We start from the raw sequence: 22,473 nt of genomic DNA on the forward strand, positions 1-22,473 counted from the left end.
AAAAAACAGCTCTTTTTTTTCTTTTTCAAAATTAAACAGACAATATAACTCTTTCTATATTTTTAAATGTAAAGAAACATAGATTATTTCTTTTTATTCTCTAAGAGCGTCCACTGTTAAATCAATAACATTCATCCTTTTCACATGGAGTATTAGCTCCTTTTATCAAGCGCATGTTGTAAAAACTAGCCTGTCAGTATTCATTCTTTGATGGCTCTTTCTTCATTTTTGAAAATGATACTGACATGAAATGAGTGAAACATCATGATAGTATAGCTAGAACTGTCCTGGCAAGGGACTAAGCTTTTATATAACAATAACTTGCTTTCCATTGTGTTAACTTATCTTGAGGTTTTGTATAAAGGATTTTAATAACAACAAAACAGACCAGAGGTTAAGCAAAGAGCATTTCACTTTTTTAAGCACCTGTCATTTTCAGAAATACACATATATATACACATATACATTTGTATGTGTGTGTGTGTTTGTGTGTGTGTGTATAAAAATCGCACGACTCAGAGAACTATATCTCATTTCAAATTTTAAGAGGACTAGTTTTGTACTTACATCTTGGTTGGTCATTTCCCAGTAGGGTCTTTCTCCATAAGATACAACCTCCCACATCACGATTCCATAGCTCCAGACATCACTCGCAGAAGTAAACTTTCGGAAAGCTATAGCTTCTGGGGCAGTCCATCTGATTGGAATTTTGCCTCCCTAAAATCGAAAAAGAATAAAAAAAAATTCCCACATATTTCAAATGTATCTAGGGATACTTCTGCCTCACTGAAAAGATGTAGAAAGAGATGTAGCATTTTTAAGTGAATCTGTTTGACAGCATGCAGTCTCCCTTCACATATCTCAAGCCCCTAAGCACTTGTAGACTGACTACTAATTGGCTGTCCAGAAGGCTTCTAGTTTAAATTCTGTCTGACTGCTGGAACACATACAGGACCCACATCTCAATTACAGTATCAGGATGGCAACTTTAAGTGGGGAAAGCAGGCAGTAAAGCAAATCAATAAGGTATACTTTAATGACTTGCTAACAGAAAGTAAAGGACTCAAATTCCCAGGGTATCACTTTTTCCTTCAATATAAGGATTGAAAATAGAAATTCTTGATTGCTGAATGCAATCCTGAGAAGTTTCAAAGTTAGTAAGACAAGCATGAAAAGCAGATATATTAAAAAAAACAAACAAACAAACCTCAGTTATACTTTCTCTTGACACTGTGCAATTTATTTTAGACTTCTCTTATTTTTTGTTGTCATACTTCTGTGTGTATTTGATCTAACTGCTTATTTTTAAAAGTAAAAGGCAAGTATCTAAATTAGAGTCAACTAAATTAAAAATTATTAAAATTAGATTATGGGGGAACACTCACAAGGTTATCAAGTTTGGGTTTTTACATGATAAAAACTATGATTTGGTAAGTTTTCTCTTAGTTTACAAAACAGACAATTTTATATCTCACCCATTTCAGTGTAAACTCTTTGAAGTTTTAAAAGAGGGAAAATCCATGCAACCAAATATTTCATCTATAAGCAAATACACCTTAAAATAGAGACTGAGAGAGAAAAAAATGTGGGTTTTAAATATTTTCTTGAAAGAAACTAAAATATGTTTTCCTATTTTGCAGGAAGAAAAAAAATTTAATTTACCTACTAGAAGAAAATAGGACTTAAATTGCTCTTTATGAATCAAAGTTTCAAGACATATGAAGAAATAACAATTGCATGTAATGACTGAAATTTCTGTGAGTTGACATTAATTTGAATTATTCAAGCTAATTTTGAATTATTTGCTCCTTAGAAACATGATAATACCACTTTAAGAATACTCTCCTGAAACATACTTTTTAAATTAAATATTCATAGGCAAGATCACATCATTAGGCCAACTATGTGGCATTGGGATGGCCTATATTACTATTATATATTTTATTATATGTATTATTATATAATATATGTATACATACACATATGTATGCATAATAATATATGTGTTAATATATATATAATATATGTATACATAAATTCAGTCATGTCTGACTTGTTGGGACTGCATGTAGTATAGCAGCCCACCAGGCACCTCTGTCCATGGAATTCTCCAGGCAAAAATATTAGAGTGGGTTGCCATTCTCCAAGGGATCTTCCTGATCCAGGGATTGAACCCAGGTCTGCATGGCAGCCAGATTATTTACCTTCTGAGCTACTAAGGAAGCCCTTATGATTTCTCTTTAAATTGCAATTTGTTGATTATTTTAAACTTCAGCCTGGAAGTTTTCTTCTAGTCCTCTGACCATCATATTGTATATCAGTATTATCTGAAGTTCCCTCACTGGCTCATCTTTCAGTATACGGACTTTCCACAAAGTGTAACCATACCCCGTTTCAGAGGAGTAAATCTTGAGGGCCTCATCTTTGGCTTCCTTCCCCCTCCTTCTCCACTAGCATGACACATTTACACAGACCTTGACAAATTCACTTTATACATTTATTAATAACTAAGACACCAACATGGAGAAGGAAATGGCAACCCACTCCAGCGTTCTTGCCTGGAGAATCCCAGGGACGGGGGAGCCTGGTGGGCTGCTGTCTATGGGGTTGCCCAGAGTTGGGAACAACTGAAGTGACTTAGCAACAAGACACCAACCAACCATACTGGGAACAGATTTTTCTATAAACTCAATCTTGTTTAGGCCAACTTTATTAAGTGTAACTCTAATCCCAGGAGAATCCCTACTTGAGGTTTCACTTAACAGAAATAATGACAATAATAATTAGGTCTAGAAGATAGGGAAATCCCACCAATTAATTTATTGATTTATTAGGCTGACCAACGGAAAGTTTTGTTTGCTTAGGTAAGTTACTCTTGATCTTCAGCATAGTGTAATCCTTAATGATCCATAAATCACAACACAATGAAAAAAAAACAGCCTTACAATATAAAATAGACTAAAACAAGTAATTTTAAAAACATTGAATTAAATTAGAAAATGTGAACATTTAGCATAAGCGATGTCAAAAGTATTCTGTATTGAAACAAAAGTTAACCACATTGTATAGTGAAAAAGATATAATGATAAATTCCTAACTTCCTAAGATGTTTAAATATTGAGGATGTTTTGATGACCTTCAAAAGATTTAGAACAAGTTTAGTTTATTATAAGGTATTAAAACTCAAGAAATGCAGTACATAGACTGCCCAGGAAATTCTGCTCCATCATTACCCATAGTTTTCTATGGAAAGAACTGTCAATTGTATTACAATGATTCAGGAAGCAATTACTTTGCTGGAAAAGGGTGTTGATTTATGCTCATTTTGACAATATGATTTAGTGACCAATTTTCCATAGAAGTGGGCTTAACAGTTTACATAGTATAAAAGAAAAGCAATTAGGCATTAAAATACCTCCAGTAAATCAAAACTTTCTGAAGAAATAGCTCTTTTATTCCCTATCATGTGAATATTTAGAAGGCAGCTTTAGATATGTCTGTATTTGTTTCATACATGAGAAAACTATGGTATAGGGTTTATGCTAGAAGGACTGATGCTGAAGCTGAAACTCCAATACTTTGGCCACCTCATGCGAAAAGTTGACTCATTAGAAAAGACCCTGATGCTGGGAGGGGTTGGGGGCAGGAGAAGGGGATGACAGAGGATGAGATGGTTGGATGGCATCACTGACTCGATGAACATGAGTTTGGGTGAACTCCGGGAGTTGGTGATGGACAGGGAGGCCTGGCGTGCTGTGATTCATGGGGTCGCAAAGAGTCAGACACGACTGAGCGACTGAACTGACTGACTGACTGACTGACTGAAATGCTATACATGTTTATATATTCACATAAAAAGCATATTAATATATTCAGATGTGTAATATGAGCACATATTACATGCATACATATATTATATGTTAATATATGTATATATTTATTACTTTTAATACAGGACATTCTTTAACTTTTACATTTAATACTCTATATGATTTTTATCAGTTGTATCCACTCTGAACTGAAACTTTTTATTTTAAGCAACTGTAGAGAAAAATAAACAATTAAGACTCATTACGTGAATACTTAGCTTATCTAAGTTTAATATTTGAATTTTCTGACATCTAACAAGGAACTTATTTGGACTTTTTTAGCCACCTTCTCTGTTTCTTCCCTCTTTTTTCCTATATTGGAGGAACTTCTTTTTCTTTGGCCATTTCTTTTAAAATCTTTAAATATTCAATGTCTCCAGTGTAGTATTTCAGAAGGCATTCTGTTAGATCTTACCCTTGTGGTGTAGGCTGCCTCAGGATCATCTTCCAGTACCCTGGAAAGCCCAAAGTCAGACACTTTGCACACAAGGTTACTGTTGATTAAGATGTTTCTGGCAGCAAGGTCTCTATGCACGTAGCCCATGTCGGAAAGGTATTTCATTCCTGCAGCAATGCCTCTCAGCATGCCAACCAGCTGGATCACAGTGAACTGCCCATCATTTTTCTGTAAAGATTATACAGAAATATTAGTCCTGCAACACCTATCACTGGGGAAAGATATATAAGGATCTTCCTTCAATCCTTAAATTAATACATACTACTACCAAATTCACATTGCAATTTCTATCTGAAGGAGAATAGAAAAAAATTAAGCAATAGACAGTAAACTTGAAAACTGTATCAGTTACCAAGTGTATACAAAGTGTCCTCTACTTGGTGAAAGCAGATGAAGGCTTTGAAAACCCTCTATCAAAATCTTATGTATTGCTACTCTTTTCTTCATTGTGATTCCTTTCTTAGTCATTAGAAGAGTGTTTTCATCACTCCAATTTAGTGCCTGCCTTGGGTTAACACTGCACATTTTAGAAGTGATTTAAAAGAAGCTGTTTGGATAGGCATATTGCAGTAAAGAAATGGCTAAAGGAAATAAGTGAGATTCTGCAGTAGCAGATGAGGGAGGGAGGGACTGAGCAATAACCAGGAGAATGTTAGTATTTCTGGGAGGCTTACGTGCACTGGATTTGGTGCAGACACACCGAATAAGGCTCAACTGATGCTTATTTTGAAATAAAGGAATGATGTGATCTTAAGGGGCTGATAAACTTAAATATATGTACAAGAAATTTGGCAGCAGAGTCTGGTACAGGCTGAAGACTGGAAGAGAAGTTTGCCATACCATTGGACCCCTGTCATATTCTTATGATGGTAACTAATGCCACTGTTGCTTCACTTTTCTAATCAATGACAGCTGTTGCCATTTGAAGATGAAAGGTTGCTAGTCTACAGGTTTAATCAGGCCTGCAAACCTGTTACATTGTTCAGTACATACTATTTACTAATAAAATGAGAAGCCAACCTTTAATATTTAGAAACTTGCACAGTAAATTCTTTTCCTAAAACCCAGAAGATCTAACAACATTGACTACCATCTATTATCACACAATGATTCTTCAAATACAGAAGTACAAGTAGTGGCTGGCCCGCAGGGGAGTTATGAGTCTGTTTGACTCTTTCATTAGTATATGACTTTCACGGATTTTATAGACATTTTCCCTGTTCTGCCTGATGTTACGTATTTTGAGAGAGTTAAATATTTACATTTTATTTAAAAATTTTTTCATTGTAATTGATTTACAATCTTGTGTTAGTTTCAGGTGTAAAGTGAACCAGTTATACATATACATATATCTACCCTTTTTTAGATTCTTTTCCCAATAGGACATTACAGAGTATTGAGTAGAGTTTTCTGTTCCATACAGTAGATATTCATTAGTTATCTATTTTATATATAATAGCATCTATATCATCAATTTCAATCTCCAAATTTATCCCCCTTCCCCCCCATTGGTGACCATAAGTTTGTTTTCTACATCTGTGACACTATTTCTGTTTTGTAAACAAGCTCATTTGTACCGTTTTTTACATTCCACATATAAGCAATACCATATAATATTTGTATTGCTCTGTTTAACTTACTTTAGAGAAAATTAACTACTTCTAAAAGATTCTCTTTTTTTCCTTTCCTTCATTCCTATCCTCCTTCCTTCCTTCCTTCCCTCCTTTATACTTTTTGAGGGAGGCACATTAACACACATTAAATAAAACCCTAGAGACATGTAATTTGGATTTGTATAAGTTTTAAGCCAATTTTCAAGCCAAAGTTAATTTTTGGAGTATAATTATCCTGACTCCAGATATTTCTATTTAAAATTTAGCTTTAAAGTGACTGGATTTCTCCTTCAACATCACAGTCAGTATATAAATAACACTATATATATAAATAACACCATTTATATAAAATCTTACCTTTAAAAATGTATCTAAAGAACCATTTTCCATATACTCTGTAACGATCATCACCGGTTTACCTGAAAAGAGCACAGTGGTATAAACTGCTGCTTTTTTATTTTGTAGTCTTATCTAGGAAAAGTTTGCATGCTAAGTCGCTTTTGTCATGTCCAGCTCTTTTGCATCCCTGTAGCCCACCAGGCTCCTCTCTCCATGAGATTCTCCAGGCAAGAATACTAGACTGGATTGCCATGCCCTCCTCCAAGGGATCTTCCCTACCCAGGGATCAAACTTATGTCTTGTGTCCACCAGAGTTGGCAGGCAAGTTCTTTACCAGTAGTACCACCTTTACCTGGAAGTTTTTATTATTGTGTGCAATATATATATATATATATACACACACACACACATTATATATATATATATATATATATATATATATATAAAACAGTCCTCTTTGAGTAGCGAGTATATTCCTGGCATGATGATATCAGTATATACTAAATGGGGTCAGTGAGAAGATAGTATCACAAGAATGATAAAGATTGACATTTAAGATATAAAAAAATTTTCAATATCAAAGTCCATTTATGTATAAAATGAGTTTAAGGATGAATTTCATTTTAATAGAGGTAATGATATGAAGTGCCAAATAATAATATCCAGCAAACACATTCATCTTTCTCACAAGTTAGTTCAGTCCCTCAGTCGTGTCCGACTCTTTGCGACCCCATGAACCGCAGCATGCCAATCCTCCCTGTCCATCACCAACTCCCGGAGTTTACCCAAACTCATGTCCAGTGAGTCGGTGATGCCATGTAACCATCTCATCCTTTGTCGTTTCTTTCTCTTCCTGCCTTCAATATTTCCCAACATCAGGGTCTTTTCAAATGAGGCAGCTCTTTGCATGAGGTGGCCAAAGTATGGGGGTTTCAGCCTCAACATCAGTCCTTCCAATGAATGCCCAGGTCTGATCTCATTTAGGATGGACTGGTGGATCTCCTTTCAGTCCAAGGGACTCTCAAGAGTCTTCTCCAACACGGCAGTTCAAAAGCAGCAATTCTTCGGCGCTAAACTTTCTTTATAGACCAACTCTGACTACTGGAAAAACCATAGACTTGACTAGATAGACCTTTGTGACAAAGTTATATCTCTGCTTTTCAATATGCTGTCTAGATTGGTCATAACTTTCTTCCAAGGAGTAAGCGTCTTTTAATTTCATGGCTGCAATCACCATCTGCAGTGATTTTGGAGCCCCCAAAGATAAAGTCTGACACTATTTCCCCATCTGTTTCCCATGAAGTGATGGGACCAGATGCCATGATCTTAGTTTTCTGAATGTTGAGCTTTAAGCCAACTTTTTCACTCTCCTCTTTCACCTTCATCAAGAGGTGCTTTAGTTCTTCTTCACTTTCTGCCAGAAGGGTGGTGTCATCTGCATATCTGAGGTTATTGATATTTCTCCTGGCAATCTTGATTCCAGCCTGTGCTTCTTCCAGCCCAGCGTTTCTCATGATGTACTCTGCATAGAAGTTAAATAAACAGGGTGATAATATACAGCCTTGACATACTCCTTTTCCTATTTGGAACCAGTCTGTTGTTCCATGTCCAGTTCTAACTGTTGCTTCTTGACCTGCATATAGGTTTCTCAAGAGGCAGGTCATGTGGTCTGGTATTCCCATTTCTTTCAGAATTTTCCACAGTTTGTTGTGATCCACATGGTCAAAGACTTTGGCATGGTCAATAAAGCAGAAATAGATGTTTTTCTGGAACACTCTTGCTTTTTCGATGATCCATCAGATGTTGGCAATTTGGAACCAGTCTGCTGTTCTATGTCCAGTTCTAACTGTTGCTGCCTGCCCTGCATACAGGTTTCTCAAGAGTTCTAAATAAAAACTTTCATCCAGTCTAACTGCCCTACTGCTGATCCCTGGAATATATATTGCATTTTCCCAACTTTATTTCCGTGTTCTTGTAATACGTTTACTTATGGCTACCTCTCTTTTCCCTCTGTGCCACATACCTACAATCTCTATCAATCCAAATTTTTCCATCCCTCAAAACCCTGTTCTAGTTCCTCTTGCTATCTGGAAACATCTCTTATAATCATTGTTCTGATGGATGAGGTCCTCCTCTTTTTATGTCTGATATAAAACTGTAGCTGGACAGACTCTGAAGCCACACGGCTTGGCTTTGTATCCCAGATAAATCAATTACTATCATATGATCTTAGGCAAATCAATTCTCATCTGTGTACCTCAGTTTTCTCACCTCCAAAATGGGGACACTAATGGCACCTGCCTCACAGAGTTATTGTGAGTATCCTCTAAGTCATATTGCTATCCAATATGTGCCCATCACTTAGAATTTAAATTTACTATATATCATTATTTTATAAACTTTATCAACTTTGTGCATAAATGTCATTGCTAGATGTAATTTGACCAAGAGAATAGATCACATTTTACCCTCATAAAATTATGGCATTTTGTGTGTAATATGTCTGTGATATAAGATGAAAAATATAAGATCAAAAATATTTGCTATATGAAAAAATACCTAAAACAAGGTTGCTAGTTTTATCACTCCACATTAACCTCACTATATTTTAAAACATGCCCCTTTATTCTTTAATAAATGTATACTATATACAATTTTAGTGCTAAATTATACTGAGGTTAAGTGGAAAAAGATCTTATGGTAGAAAAATTCTATCTTATATGTCTATTAGTTAACTTTTTATATAATAAGAGAAATGGGGCCTATCAATTATGAAAATGCACTATAATTAACTTAATGGCATTCTCCAGAAAGGTACCTGTATTTTACTTGAGAAGTGATTCATTCAGGTCACAGAATTAGAACTTTCAAATTTATTCAATCAACATTACCTTGAAGTGCAAACAGATATAAAAAGATAATTACATACAAAAAAGAAACAACTAGGAAGAAAAAGGAGTTTTCATTCCAAAATCACTTAACACTCACTATTTAGTGTAATACGGTGTATGTGCATGTACTAAGTCACTTCAGTTGTATCTCACTTTTTGTGACACTATGGACTGTGGCCTGTCAGTCTCCTCGGTCCATGGGATTCTCCAGGCAATGATACTGGAGTGGGTTGCTGTGCCCTCCTCCAGGGTATCTTCCCGACCTTGGAATCGAACATGTTTCTCCTGCATTGCAGGTGGTTTCTTTACCACTGAGCCACCAGTAGTAGTTCAGTCTAATTTCTTACTCAGATAATTATTTTCTGTTAAAACACTTCAGAATACTATTCTTTGAATGGAATGTGACAAGTAATACTATAAAGGCAGATTGATTTCTCTCCTTCTCTTTAAAGTTTGTAAAAGTTATAAAAAAGAGTTTGCCTAAAATAATTTATCATATATTTGTAGTATACCTATGTTAGGTAAAACATCCCATATGTAGAAAATATGTATTAGAGATGTCATTTGACTTGAACTTTGAAAGTGTCACCGTTGTAACAAAAGGTGACCGGGACTTCAGGAAGAAGAAGAGGTAGCTTGTATCTTGTCATGAAAGAGCTTGTCAACTTCAAACACGGCTAGAGGCCTGGATTTTCCTTTATAATTCAGGAAGTGACAGGAGATGAGTTGGGGAACACCGATTTTTTAAATGACTGGAAATACAATACCAGAAAAACAAAAAAACAAGTGACTCATGTTGTATTTATTTGTAAATGGCCAAGACAATAAACAAACGAAAAAGATCATAAATGCTTTTTCTCCTTAGGATTACTGTAATCTAAGCTCATTGAGATATGCTCCCAGATTCAGTTCAGTTCAGTTTAAGTTGCTCATTCGTGTCTGACTCTTCATGACCCTGTGGACCACAGCCTGCCAGGCCTCCCTGTCCATTACCAACTCCTGGAGTCTACTCAAACTCATCTCCATTGAGTTGGTGATGCCATCCAACCATCTCATCCTCTGTCATCCCATTCTCCTCCTGCCTTCAATCTTTCCCAGCATCAGGGTCTTTTCAAATGAGTCTGTTTTTCGCTCCCAGATTAACTTCATTTTAATGGCATTGTCACACGCATTCAATCGACCTCAGACAAACTACTAAATAGACAAAATTCTGCTTTGGGTCCTTTGGTCTCATTCTTATATCCTAGGGCTTATTTCTGACTTTCATTAATGTTGAAACCCCTTTTCTTTCAAAAGTCCAGAATTAAATAATAACTGTTTTGGCACAGGGCCCCACACATCCAAAGTTGCACCAGCCACAATGTTGGAATATTGAAACGTCCTGCTATATCAGAAATCACTCCTTCATCTGTCTGATTTCAGGAATTCAGAAGTACTCGGAGGTGAAGCTGAGTAGGCATACAAAAGGGACATGCAGGTAACCCTGTCTTCAGTTTTTTATCAAACAGTATTGAAGTATTTAAAAAATTTATAGGTATTAGCACCAAAGACTGTGTACTTACTGAACACCAGCTCTGATCAAACTAGAAAAAGGTCTACGTTTTCAGAAATCAGCCTGTGTTTCCAGGAATCTGCCCTGCGAAGCTCTTTGACTTTCATTTACAGAAATCTGCTGAGGGAGTTGTCAGAGTTTAATTGGAATTGGAAGAACTGAATTTCAGCAGATATCCAAGGGATATAGTCAAAGCTTTCCTTCATCAGCAACTCTCAGTCCCTACCATGTGAGCAGATGCCTTGTCCATCAGAGTGAAGACTTTGTCAATATCTACCTTTACCTCCTCTACCCCAAATCTTTTATGATTACAGTACCTCCTCTATATTACTACTACAAAAACTTCAGTTTCCTTCTGTTTTCTTTTTCTAGAATTTCTTCTTTGCATCTATCCTCTCATTTTTTAGACCCTCTTTTTACAGTTATGGGTTAGTATAAATATTTATTACTGCTCTCCCAAGGTCTCCTGAGCAGGAGTTGGATAAATCCCTATGTAAAAAATCTCTTCCTTAGGCAAATCTGTTCCTTAAATTCAACCCAAGTTCCCTGAGCTTAGATGAAAGAATTCACAATCTAAAGAGAATGAACTGATCTTAAAACTTACTGTTATTAAATAGCATATATTTGGAAACAAAAAAACGGTTACTTTTTTAGGGAGATAGGCACCTGGTGTCTCTCCTATAAGGTTTTTCTGGGGTTCATCACCTAATTTTAAAAGTCAGATACATTATTTATGACAGTGTAGGTTGTATTTTCAATAGCAAAAATGTTATTTGAAAAATATGATAGGGACCTAAAATGCCTTTCATATTTCAGAAAATGCTGCTGCTGCTGCTAAATCACTTCAGATGTGTCCGACTCTGTGCGACCCCATAGACGGCAGCCCACCAGGCTCCCCCAACCCTGGGATTCTCTAGGCAAGAATACTGGAGTGGGTTGCCATTTCCTTCTCCAATGCATGAAAGTGAAAAGTCAAAGTGAAATCGCTTAGTCATGTCCGACTCTTCGCGACCCCATGGACTGCAGCCTACCAGGCTGCATCGTCCATGGGATTTTCCAGGCAAGAGTACTGGAGTGGCTTGCCATTGCCTTCTCTGTCAGAAAATGGGGGGAAAGCAATAAAAATGGATATTTGCAAATAAACATGACCTTCTTTTGTTGACAAGAATAAGAAAATTCACAAACCATCTGATTATTTTTTATGTTTGAGCCATTTTAATGATAATTATATTTAGTTTGGCTTATGTTTTGTCTCAGTTCCTGCTAGCCTGCAAAAATGACATAGCAATGATTAATGTGGCTTACTCTAACCATTGTAAACTCAATAAAATGGTATAAATTATTTTCCATTATCCAGTTGAAGTATAGACAAAGAGTAGATTTACCAATAATTTTGAAAGCATATTATAAAATATCAATATAAAAAGAGCTCATAAAGCATGTTAAAACATGATTTTAATCTGAGAGTGGAGTTTTTATATTACTTTATGTTATTTACTAAGGACCCAGTTCAGGCAGAGTCTAAGCAGTAATAGAAACAGTTATTCGAGGAATTTGCCTAGGTCATATTTTATCATTCTGTATTGATAATCATAAAACAGCTACAGTTTATTGATTTATTGAGTACTCACTTCTTACAAGTCATGATATTAATTTTAACTGTCATCAAGATCCTGTAACCCTGATATTACAAATGACTGTTTTCAGAGAGAAGAGTGTGGCTCAAAAAGATTCAATATATTACCTGAGTTGATTAGTGCAAGTTATAAAAAACAAAGCTGTGAATCAAATTCAGGTCTACCTGACTATGAAAACTGTTTTCCTTCCCTCCACACTATGATGCCTATAATTTACAAATTTATTTTAAATTTTAAATTTCATTTTAAAAGATAGTCTTCTGTGTTACATTAAGTTTGATAATAATGACTGTGCCACATCATCCGGCTCATACATTAATGGTAGATCCAGTGGGAATTCAGTTGCTGTCAATAAATAACATATTCTTACATACGATCATTACTTATGGATGCTCTAAGCATTCAGAAGTGTTCAATAGTGAAGTGGATAGGTCTTGGGTTCTATAATACTTATGTGAAGAATCTAAAGTGTTCAAACCCATAGAAAAATAAAGCAGAATGGTGGCTGCCAGTGCCTTGGCAAGGGAAAGGAGGGATTTCTGTTTCATGGGTATGTAGTTTCAGTTACGCAAGACAAGAAGTTTCTAGAAATTAGCCATACCACATTGTGCTTACAATGAACAAAACTGCACTGTGTAATCTGCACCTAAAATTTTAATAGGGTAGATATCATGATATGTGGGTTTCTCTTGCCACAATAAAACAAAACTTCATCTGCTGCCTTACTGATGTTTTTGTGTTGCTCATGTCCAACAAAATTCAAGAAAGGAGAGAACACATCATTTCTGGTAAAGCAGTCTCTTTTCATAAGCTATCTCAAAATTAGGTTAAGCAAACTTTGGGGAATGTTGACTTAGCCCTTGTTTTTCAGAGCATGGCCCTTGACAAGTGGCATAGCTATCACCCAAGAGAGAGCTTGTTATAAATGCAAAATCTCAGATCCCAAACCAATCTATGTAAACAGATTCTGCATTGTAGCAATATCTTCAGAGGCACATTATATTTTGAGAAACACTGAAACAGGCCACATAACAAGAGTTGTAGCTAAATCTGGGCTTATTCTTTTATTTGCATTGATACTAACCTGCTTTTCTGAAACCACGAAACACGTGGTACCACTTAAGGACATAAGGGAGCATTTAATTTAGAAACATCATAATTCACTGGAAAACAGCTGTCACTTGGCTTTTCTTAGAAACATTTTACAAGATTTGTAAATAATTAAAAGTAAGCCTATTTTTATAGTGGTGCAGTTGGTAAAGAATCTGCCTGCAATGCAAAAGACAGAGGTTCAATCCTTGGGTAGGGAAAATCCTCTGAAGAAGGAAATGGCAACCCATTCCAGTATTCTTGCATGGAAAATCCCATAGACAGGGGATTCAGGGCTACAATCCATGGGGTGGCAAAGAGTTGGACACGACTGTCTGAGCATATTATTATATTTCTATATTTGTAGTTTTATTTTGCTATATCATTCTATATATTTGGCTGGTATTCCATTTAGTGCATTAATATTTGTAGCTTCTTGAAATTACTTTTATTTTTTATTCCAAGGGAAGCTTGGAATAACAAATATCATGATTCAATTATTAATGGTCAACCAGAAAATGGGATCTTGTGCTTGTAGTAGGAATAGATAATGCTTATTAAGCAGTGGAGTGGGAAGGGAGGAGATCATATGGGGTAATCAAAACTTAGCAGGGCACTGAGATTATTTTAATTCCATTTATAAAATTATGTAATTTTAATTTTGGGAAAGATTATAAAATCATAAACCTCTATACCTTACCTAAGACAGGAGCATGGAAAAGCTAAATGTTTCTATTAAGTAGAAATTTCAAGCTTTCCACAATATCCTCTTTTATTTCAGATTGTTTACATTGATATAAACTTTTTCACTAGATGCTCATTTATCAAGTTAAAAATGAATTAGAACTTCTCTGACATTAGTGAAAGTGGATAATTACTTGTGAACTCAGAGATTATCAACTTTGCACAGGAGCTGAGAAATCTAAATTAAAATTGTGACAGCTTTCTTTTATTAATAATGAAATTGACTTTAAATCACAAAGTTTGATTTACTAATAGTCAATCCTTGAGCCAGGAAATCTCTCTTTCTACAGGTATTTATCTTTCTGGTGACTAAGATTTAGATTTTATCAGAGACAGCACTTGGAGAAGGAAATGGCAACCCACTCCAGTATTCTTCCCTAGAGAGTCCTGTGGACAGAGGAGCCTGGTAGGCTGCTGTCCATAGGGTTGCACAGAGTCAGACACAACTGAAGCGACTTAGCATGCATGCATGCACTGGAGAAGGAAATGGCAACCTACTGCAGTATTCTTGCCTGGAGAATCCCAGGGACAGACGAGCCTGGTGGGCTGTCGTCTATGGGGTCACACAGAGTCAGACACGACTGAAGCGACTTACGAGCAGCAGCAGCAGAGACAGCACTTGTAAATATCTAATAAATATTTTGTTTATTTATTATACCTCTCTCTATGCCCTCATAATGCAAAACAAGTATCTGGAGGCAGCATGTTGTAGAAAGAAGAACCTGCAAGACTTGCAACTTGCAAAGAACATTCATGAAAGGACAGGGAATGAATGAAAGGAGTCTGATAAGAGCTTAATTTGAAGATGTAATAGAATAATATGTCTGGCATTAAAATTGTGACAGCTTTCTTTAATTAATAATGAAATTGACTTTAAATCACAAAGTTTGATTTACTAATAGTCAATCCTTGAGCCAGGAAATCTCTCTTTCTACAGGTATCCATCTTTCTGGTGACTAAGATTTAGATTTTATCAGAGACAGCACTTGGAGAAGGAAATGGCAACCCACTCCAGTATTCTTCCCTAGAGAATCCTGTGGACAGAGGAGCCTGTTAAATTGGTGTTAAATTTGTTTATTTCCATCATGGTTTATCCTGATAATGGCTCATTGAATTGTTTCCTTTTGTGAAACGGAAGATGTAAAATCGAAGCATAATCATACTGCAAACATCTTCATTTATACTTTTAGAGTCCAATCTTATACAACTGGATGCTTATAAGCCTCTCAAAAGTAACTTGTCCACAATGGAACTACTGATTTACCAACCACAGTCTTGCTCCTCCTGCAGCTTTCCCCATAAGTGGCAATTCTTTTCTTTACGGGACTCAGGACAACAGTAATTTAAAATTATCATCGACTCTTCCCTTTATCTCACATTCCACATCTAATTCATAAGAAGCTTTCCTGTGGTTGCCTTCAAAACATCTATAGAATTCAACTATTGCTCACCATCTTGTTAGATTACTACCCTGATCTAACCCTAAGAGATGTGAATGACAGTAGTCTCACTCTCTTTCCATTTCAACACTGACTTCTACCATCTTTATTCAACACAGCATCCTGATTAATCCTATTAAAGTAGAAATAAGATTCCATCACATCTTGGCTCCAAAGCTCAGATTAAGAGACAGTCTTTGCAGGGACCAAAGTGTTCACATACCATCTAAGCTCCTATTACATTTTCAAACTAAGCTCTTACCAGACTCCTCTCATTCATTCCATTGTAGCAATATTGGCCCTGTGGTCTCTTGAGCATTCTATGCAAGTTCCATTCAAGCCTTGCAGGTCCTTCTTTCTACACTACACTATCCTCAGATATCTGTAAGGCCCACACCTTCAATTTATTCAAGCATTATTAGCCAGATCTTTATTTAAAATAGAAACCAACTCTCAATAGACACAATCCATAATCTCCTAATTTAGCGCTACTTTTTTCATTTAATGTATTGTAAATGTATTTGTTCAATTAGTTTCTGTCTCCCCAACTCAAAAGTAAGCTCCATAAAGGCAGGAAATCAGTTTGTTTAATCTCCACTGTATCCTACTGATATAATAAGGACAGACATTTAGTAGGTGATCAATTAATACCTTTTGAATAAATAAATGTTTCTTGTCACGTGTATAGTGAATAATGATATATGAAGTTAGTAATGTACACTGCTTAAGAGTTTGGAGTCATGTAGAATAATTTTTAAATCTGGTATTGTCCTATGTTATATTTATGATATTAGATAGGGTATTTTCACCTCTTTAAGGTTAAATTTTCCTATCTGTAAGTTGAGAACAAATATTATCTTCAGGATAGCATTGTTGTGCACATTAAAGGAGATAATATGTAAAAAGTATTAACATACCACATTCTTAAAGTAATGTTAATGATCAGTAGTGGTTATATCCTTGGATTGGGAAGATCCCCTGGAGAATGAAATGGAAACCCACTCCAGTATTCTTCCCTGGGAAATTTCATGGACAGAGGAGCCTGGGGGGCTACAGTCCATGAGGTCTCTAAAGAGTCAGACATGACTTAGTAGCTAAACAGCAACAACATCCTATACTTTGAACTTATGTGTGTCTTTAGCTCTGAAATATGTGTGTGTGTAGTGGTTATAACTGCTATATGCAAGGTCTTGTGAAAAGATCCTCATGCAGTTCCTTTGTATGTCTTTTAACTTTTTCCCTAAAATACTCATGGTTTTACAGAACAAAGTTATTTAAATTAAAATATAAACTTTATATCACTTTAACTCATTTAAAATTTTTAGATAACGGCAATTTAGTCATTGAGTCATTTAATATTATTATTCATTTTTAATTTATTTTATTGATTTATTTTTGGTTGTGCTGGGATTTGTTGCTGCGCAGGTTTTTCTCTAGTTGAGTTCTCAGTGAGTGGGGATTACTCTCTAATTGCGATGTATGAGCTTCTCATTTCAATGGCTTCTCTTGCTGTGGAGGACATGCTCTAGGGTGTACAGTTTCAGCCTAGCTCTCAGGCTCTAGAGCACAGATTAGTAGTTGTGCCACATGGACTTAGTTGTCCCGTGGCATGTGGGATCATCTCAGATCAAAGATTGAACTCATGTCTCTTGCGTTGGCAGACAGATTCTTTACCACTGAGCCATCAGGGAAGCTTAATTAATCCTGTCTTTTTCAAAAAAAGGGTTAATATTACCTAATGTGTATGGACTGTGAAGAAGGCTGAGCGCCGAAGAATTGATGCTTTTGAACTGTGGTGTTGGAGAAGACTCTTGAGAGTCCCTTGGACTGCAAGGAGATCCAACCAGTCCATTCCGAAGTAGATCAACCCTGGGATTTCTTTGGAAGGAATGATGCTAAAGCTGAAACTCCAGTACTTTGGCCACCTCATGAGAAGAGTTGACTCATTGGAAAAGACTCTGCTGCTGGGAGGGATTGGGGGCAGGAGGAGAAGGGGACGACAGAGGATGAGATGGCTGGATGGCATCACGGACTTGATGGACGTGAGTCTGAGTGAACTCCAGGAGTTGGTGATGGACAGGGAGGGCTGCGATTCATGGGGTCGCAAAGAGTTGGACATGACTGAGTGACTGAACTGAACTGAACTGATGGTCATATAACAGACACTAGAAGCACTGTAAACACATATCAATTTCAAAAAGTTCATCATGTAATAGAATCATATATGTACAGAGAGATAACTATGATATAATGGGCAGCAGATAAATGCAACTAGAATCTGTAAGATTGTCTCTGGCTGAGAATTCATTCATTCAACAAACACATGGAATCCTATATGCGCTGAGTACCGATCTAGAACCAGGTACATGTGTGCTCAGTTGCTCAGCTGTCTGACTCTTTGCAACCCTATAGACTGTAGCCTGCCATGCTCCTCTGTCCATAGGATTTTTCAGGCAAGAATACTGGAGTGAGTTGCCATTTCCTCCTCCAGGATATCTTTTCAACCCAGGGATTGAAGCTGCATCTCCTTTATTGCAGGTGGATTCTTTATTTACTGAGCCATTGGGGAAGTCCTGATCTAGCAACCTGGAGGTGAGCAAAATAAAACAAATGTAGAGCTCAGATGCTTTCCTTTACTCAGCTATTCAACATTATTGAGTAGCTTACTCTATGCAAGGCAGACAGTGAGGACAGAAGGAAAAATTAAGATAAAGCATGCTGGTCTCATGGAGAATGTCATATTTGAATAGTCTTAAACGTCAAGTAGAGCTGAGAAAAATGGAGAGGACATACTATGGCTGAATGAAGTATCTCCAAGGGGAAAAACAAGAACTAGGTAGAGATTTCTAGAAAAGAAATAGAATATAATGGAGATATGATCAAATTATATCAAGAATCAAAATATATGTATTCTGCTTGATTTGTTTGCTCCTGGTGATGAAGCAGGAGAGAAAAGTGATTTTGTAAAATGTATGGAATGGACTAATGTCCATTGGAAAATACCAAAATGGCAAGACTAGCTTGAAGACTGTTGGAATAGCCCTGGGCAATATATAATAAGGACCTATAAAATAAAAATGACTTTATAGGATAGAAAATACTATATTTGAAAGATAATTACAAATTTATATAATAAGTCAGAATTGTCCTACAATTTAAACAATTAATTGTCATTGAATGTGCTATCTCCTCAGACACAGAAAGAAAAATAGGGAGACATTTCTTTCATTGTTCTCTAGCATTTTGTTTAAATTTATTAATTTTACAGGAGAACTAAAATATAACTGGCTTCCCTGGTGGCTCAGACGGTACAGAATCTGCCTGCAATGTGGGTGACTGGGGTTGACCCCTGGGTCGGGAAGATCCCCTAATGGCAGGCAACCTACTCCAGTATTCTTGCCTGGAGAATTTTATGGACAGCCAGGCGACAGTTCATGGGATCACAAAGAGTCAGACATGACTGAGTGACTAACTCACACACACGCACACACACACACACACACACACACACACATATACAACTATGAATAATTCTAAGACTTAATTGAAATATTTATTCAATTTTGATAATACTTCCATGGGTAAGAAAAATAAATCTTAGAGAACCAAGAATGCTACAGTGGATAAATTATAATTTCCCTCTTAAATTTTGTTTCCTGAATCTATTTAAATAGTAAAAGCTGGCTCCATGTACATTATATTAAAGCATCTTGCATTGTGAATGAGTCAATTAAGCCAAGAACTGTGGGTTTTTACATCATTTGTCATAAAGCCTCTGTAGAATATATATCTGTTTATGATGTAGCCTGTTTAACAACAAATCACAGAAGGAATCTGAATGAAGGCCCATGTTTCTAGCAGGTGGGGTAGTAATACAGGAAGGAAGGTTCATGATGGCACCACCCTGAGCAGTGCTACCTCAGGCTCCCCACCTTTGCTTCAATCAGAAAAATCACAAGATTTAGTTGCACTTATGTCTCATTATCTGTGTGCTGCAGGTTGAGAATAATTGCTGAATAAATTAGCATCAGATCAGAGAGCATGAAATTAAGGACACAAATAAAGTGAGTTGCAACATGGTAAATTAAAAACAAGTTGAAGACTTTCTAGGTTGAACATCAAGAGCTACATTTATTAGGGGGAAACAGTTTCAACTCATATAGAACAAATAAGACAAAGAAATATTTTAAATGTTTACATTTTGCTTTACACATATGTGTAGCTTCATGGCAGCAACATCAAAGAGAATATTCGATTAGAAGACTGGAAATGTTAAGTCTGTATTTTCAACCACAGTCCTGGTTTTTTAAACTAGACTTTACAGAATTTAAAGATGATCATTTGTTGATGATGACATTTGCTTCCAAAAACAAAGGTCTCAAATGCATATAAATTAGTATATGACAAATTCACTTGTCTTACTTTGAGAAGTTTAGTTGTCTTTTATTGTCTCAGCCAGGACCATTCACATAAAACAAGTTCTGTAATAAATTAAGGGTCTATAAAAGTAGGTGAATATTAGCTTTAATAATTTTTGGATCTAGTCTAGTATTATCTGAGGGTTTCCCTGATGGCTCAGATGGTAAAGAATCTGCCTGCAATGCAGGAGACCTGGGTTCAATCCCTGAGTTGGGAAGATCCCCTGGGAAGGGAATAGCAACCCACTCCAGTATTCTTGCCTGGAGAATTCCATGGACAGTGGAGTCTGGTAGACTACAGTTCATGGGATCTCAAAGAGTTGGACACAACTGAGTGACTAACACTATTATTATCTGATGCATTTACTTAAATAGATTAAAATAAATACTTATTCACTAATACAATTATCTTCAGTTTTATTCACACACACAAACATATCTTAATTTCATCTGCATAAAATTTTTATAAGGTAGGTATGATTTTTTCTTTTGTGTGACATTGAGGCTCAAAGTTTTAACTAAAGTGGCATGGATTAGTTCAGGTTTAAGTGTAATGGGTTTACATAAATAATTAGGATGTTTCTGCTTCTTCAAGGAGCAAATATTTTTAGCCAGGGAGCTAAAAATATATATGCAAGAGAAAAAAATAAATGAAAGTTCTGAATAAGAGGTTTGCACAAAATAAGGAACACTGCAGAAATTTACAAAAATCATTACATTAGCACAGTGTTCAAAAGAAGGATGGAGAAGGAAATGGCAACCCACTCCAGTATTCTTACCTGGAGAATCCCAGGGACAGAGGAGCCTAATGGGCTGCCGTCTATGGGGTCGCACAGAGTCAGACACAACTGAAGTGACTTAGCAGCAAAAGAAGGAGAGATTATTTCAGGGTTAAGTGATGAGGAATTATTTTGTGGAAGTGGTGATGGAATTTGAATAAGGTTTTGAAGGAACTGCAAAGGCAGTTAGGTTCAGAGAAAGGCATTGTAGACAGGGCTAACATATCAATAAAATGGATTAGTAGTGACATGGATATGGAGAATTTCCGAGCACAAGAAGAGAGATAAATGGAAAAGTAATAACCATGTATTTATTAATTACCTGCTCTGTGTCATGCCCATTTAAACATTACTTGTATTAATTCAAGTCACCTTCACAACATCACTATGAGGCATTCTTATCCCATGTCATTAGTGAGGAAACTCAGGTTCTGAATGTATTACTAATGTGCAAAGCCACATAGTAGTTCATGGTAGAAGCAAAATTAAAATTAGTGGATAGATCCATAGCCCATGTTCTTGATCATTATGCAGTACTGCCTTCTGTGATCATAATAGTGATCTGACATTCTTCTACACATTACAGCTTAACTCATTACAGGGTAGATTGGCTGCCTACGTATAGCCATTAGTTTTACATATACCCTTGAGGAAGTCATGGTCAGTGTTTATTTGAGGAAGTGAAATTTAACAGTCATATTAAGGATGAAAAGAAGACATAAAATAAATCAAAGATTTTGTATACTATTATACTGTGACTGTCATTAAGAAGTATGTTTTACAATAGATAATACCTTTTTTGCATAGCAAATGATTACTCAGTCACTGTTAACTCCTGTTTCCACAGCATCTTTTCCGGTATATGCTATCACTACTGTCCTTCCTCTCAGATAGAATATAGCTCCGTTCAAGTTCTGATTTCATTTTACTGGCCCTTTGACACTCTCCCTCACATCACATTCTAACTTAAAATATCCCTCCCCATTCGTCACAGGACATGATTTTTGTAAAATTTTTTTATTTTATTACTTCAAAAACAATTATTTTATTTGTTTCTCATTTGCCTCTTGCCCCTACCCCTTACCTTGTTTTAGGCATCAAGTGGAGGAAAGAAACACATCTAAGTTTGAAGAAACCCACATGTTTGCAGGTAATTTTATTTCTGTGTGATATTCCTCTATAGGCATTCTTACTGGAGATGTGTATCTCTCTGATTCATAGAGAAAAACAATCTTCCAGCAAAACAGGCTGATTCAAAAGCTCTGTCAAGCATCAACATGATACTCTTAGCTAAGATCTTTTTTTTCTGTGTTTTCATCTGTGACCTACTGCGAATGAATCATGATTTGAGAATTAACTGGTAGTAAATCAGATACTTTTTTTTTTGTTTCTTTTGTTCCTCTTTATTGTGAAAAAGCCATCTTTATTGCTGTTGTTGTTTTTGTTTTGTTTTCCATATTTAAAAGCAAAATGGTAGAAATGGACATCCAATCAATTACATTACTTTGTAGGATAAGAACACTTATTGAACATACATTGCTGCTATGCATATTTGGCATGTATCATTTAAAACTGGATTAATAGCAAATAGAAGTTGAACCAATGTTTAAGAAAAGTTTAAAGAGTGTTCCTTGCCAAATGTTTCA

At 36.0% G+C, this 22,473-nt stretch overlaps 1 protein-coding gene across 1 annotated transcript in view; it reads right to left on the reverse strand.

The window, feature by feature from the left end:
* LOC120861595 (ephrin type-A receptor 5) overlaps positions 1–22,473 on the reverse strand; it is a 58,089-nt gene that overhangs the window by 31,107 nt on the left and 4,509 nt on the right. Inside the window, exons 5-7 of the mRNA XM_040237319.1 lie at positions 6,297–6,358; positions 4,285–4,494; positions 568–717 (exon numbers count right to left, since the gene is read on the reverse strand). Coding sequence (XP_040093253.1) covers positions 568–717; positions 4,285–4,494; positions 6,297–6,358 — 422 coding nt within the window. The remainder of the gene's footprint in view (positions 1–567; positions 718–4,284; positions 4,495–6,296; positions 6,359–22,473) is intronic.

Source organism: Oryx dammah, unplaced genomic scaffold (assembly GCF_014754425.2).
Source record: "Oryx dammah isolate SB20612 unplaced genomic scaffold, SCBI_Odam_1.1 HiC_scaffold_3, whole genome shotgun sequence".
Classification (NCBI taxonomy): domain Eukaryota; kingdom Metazoa; phylum Chordata; class Mammalia; order Artiodactyla; family Bovidae; genus Oryx; species Oryx dammah.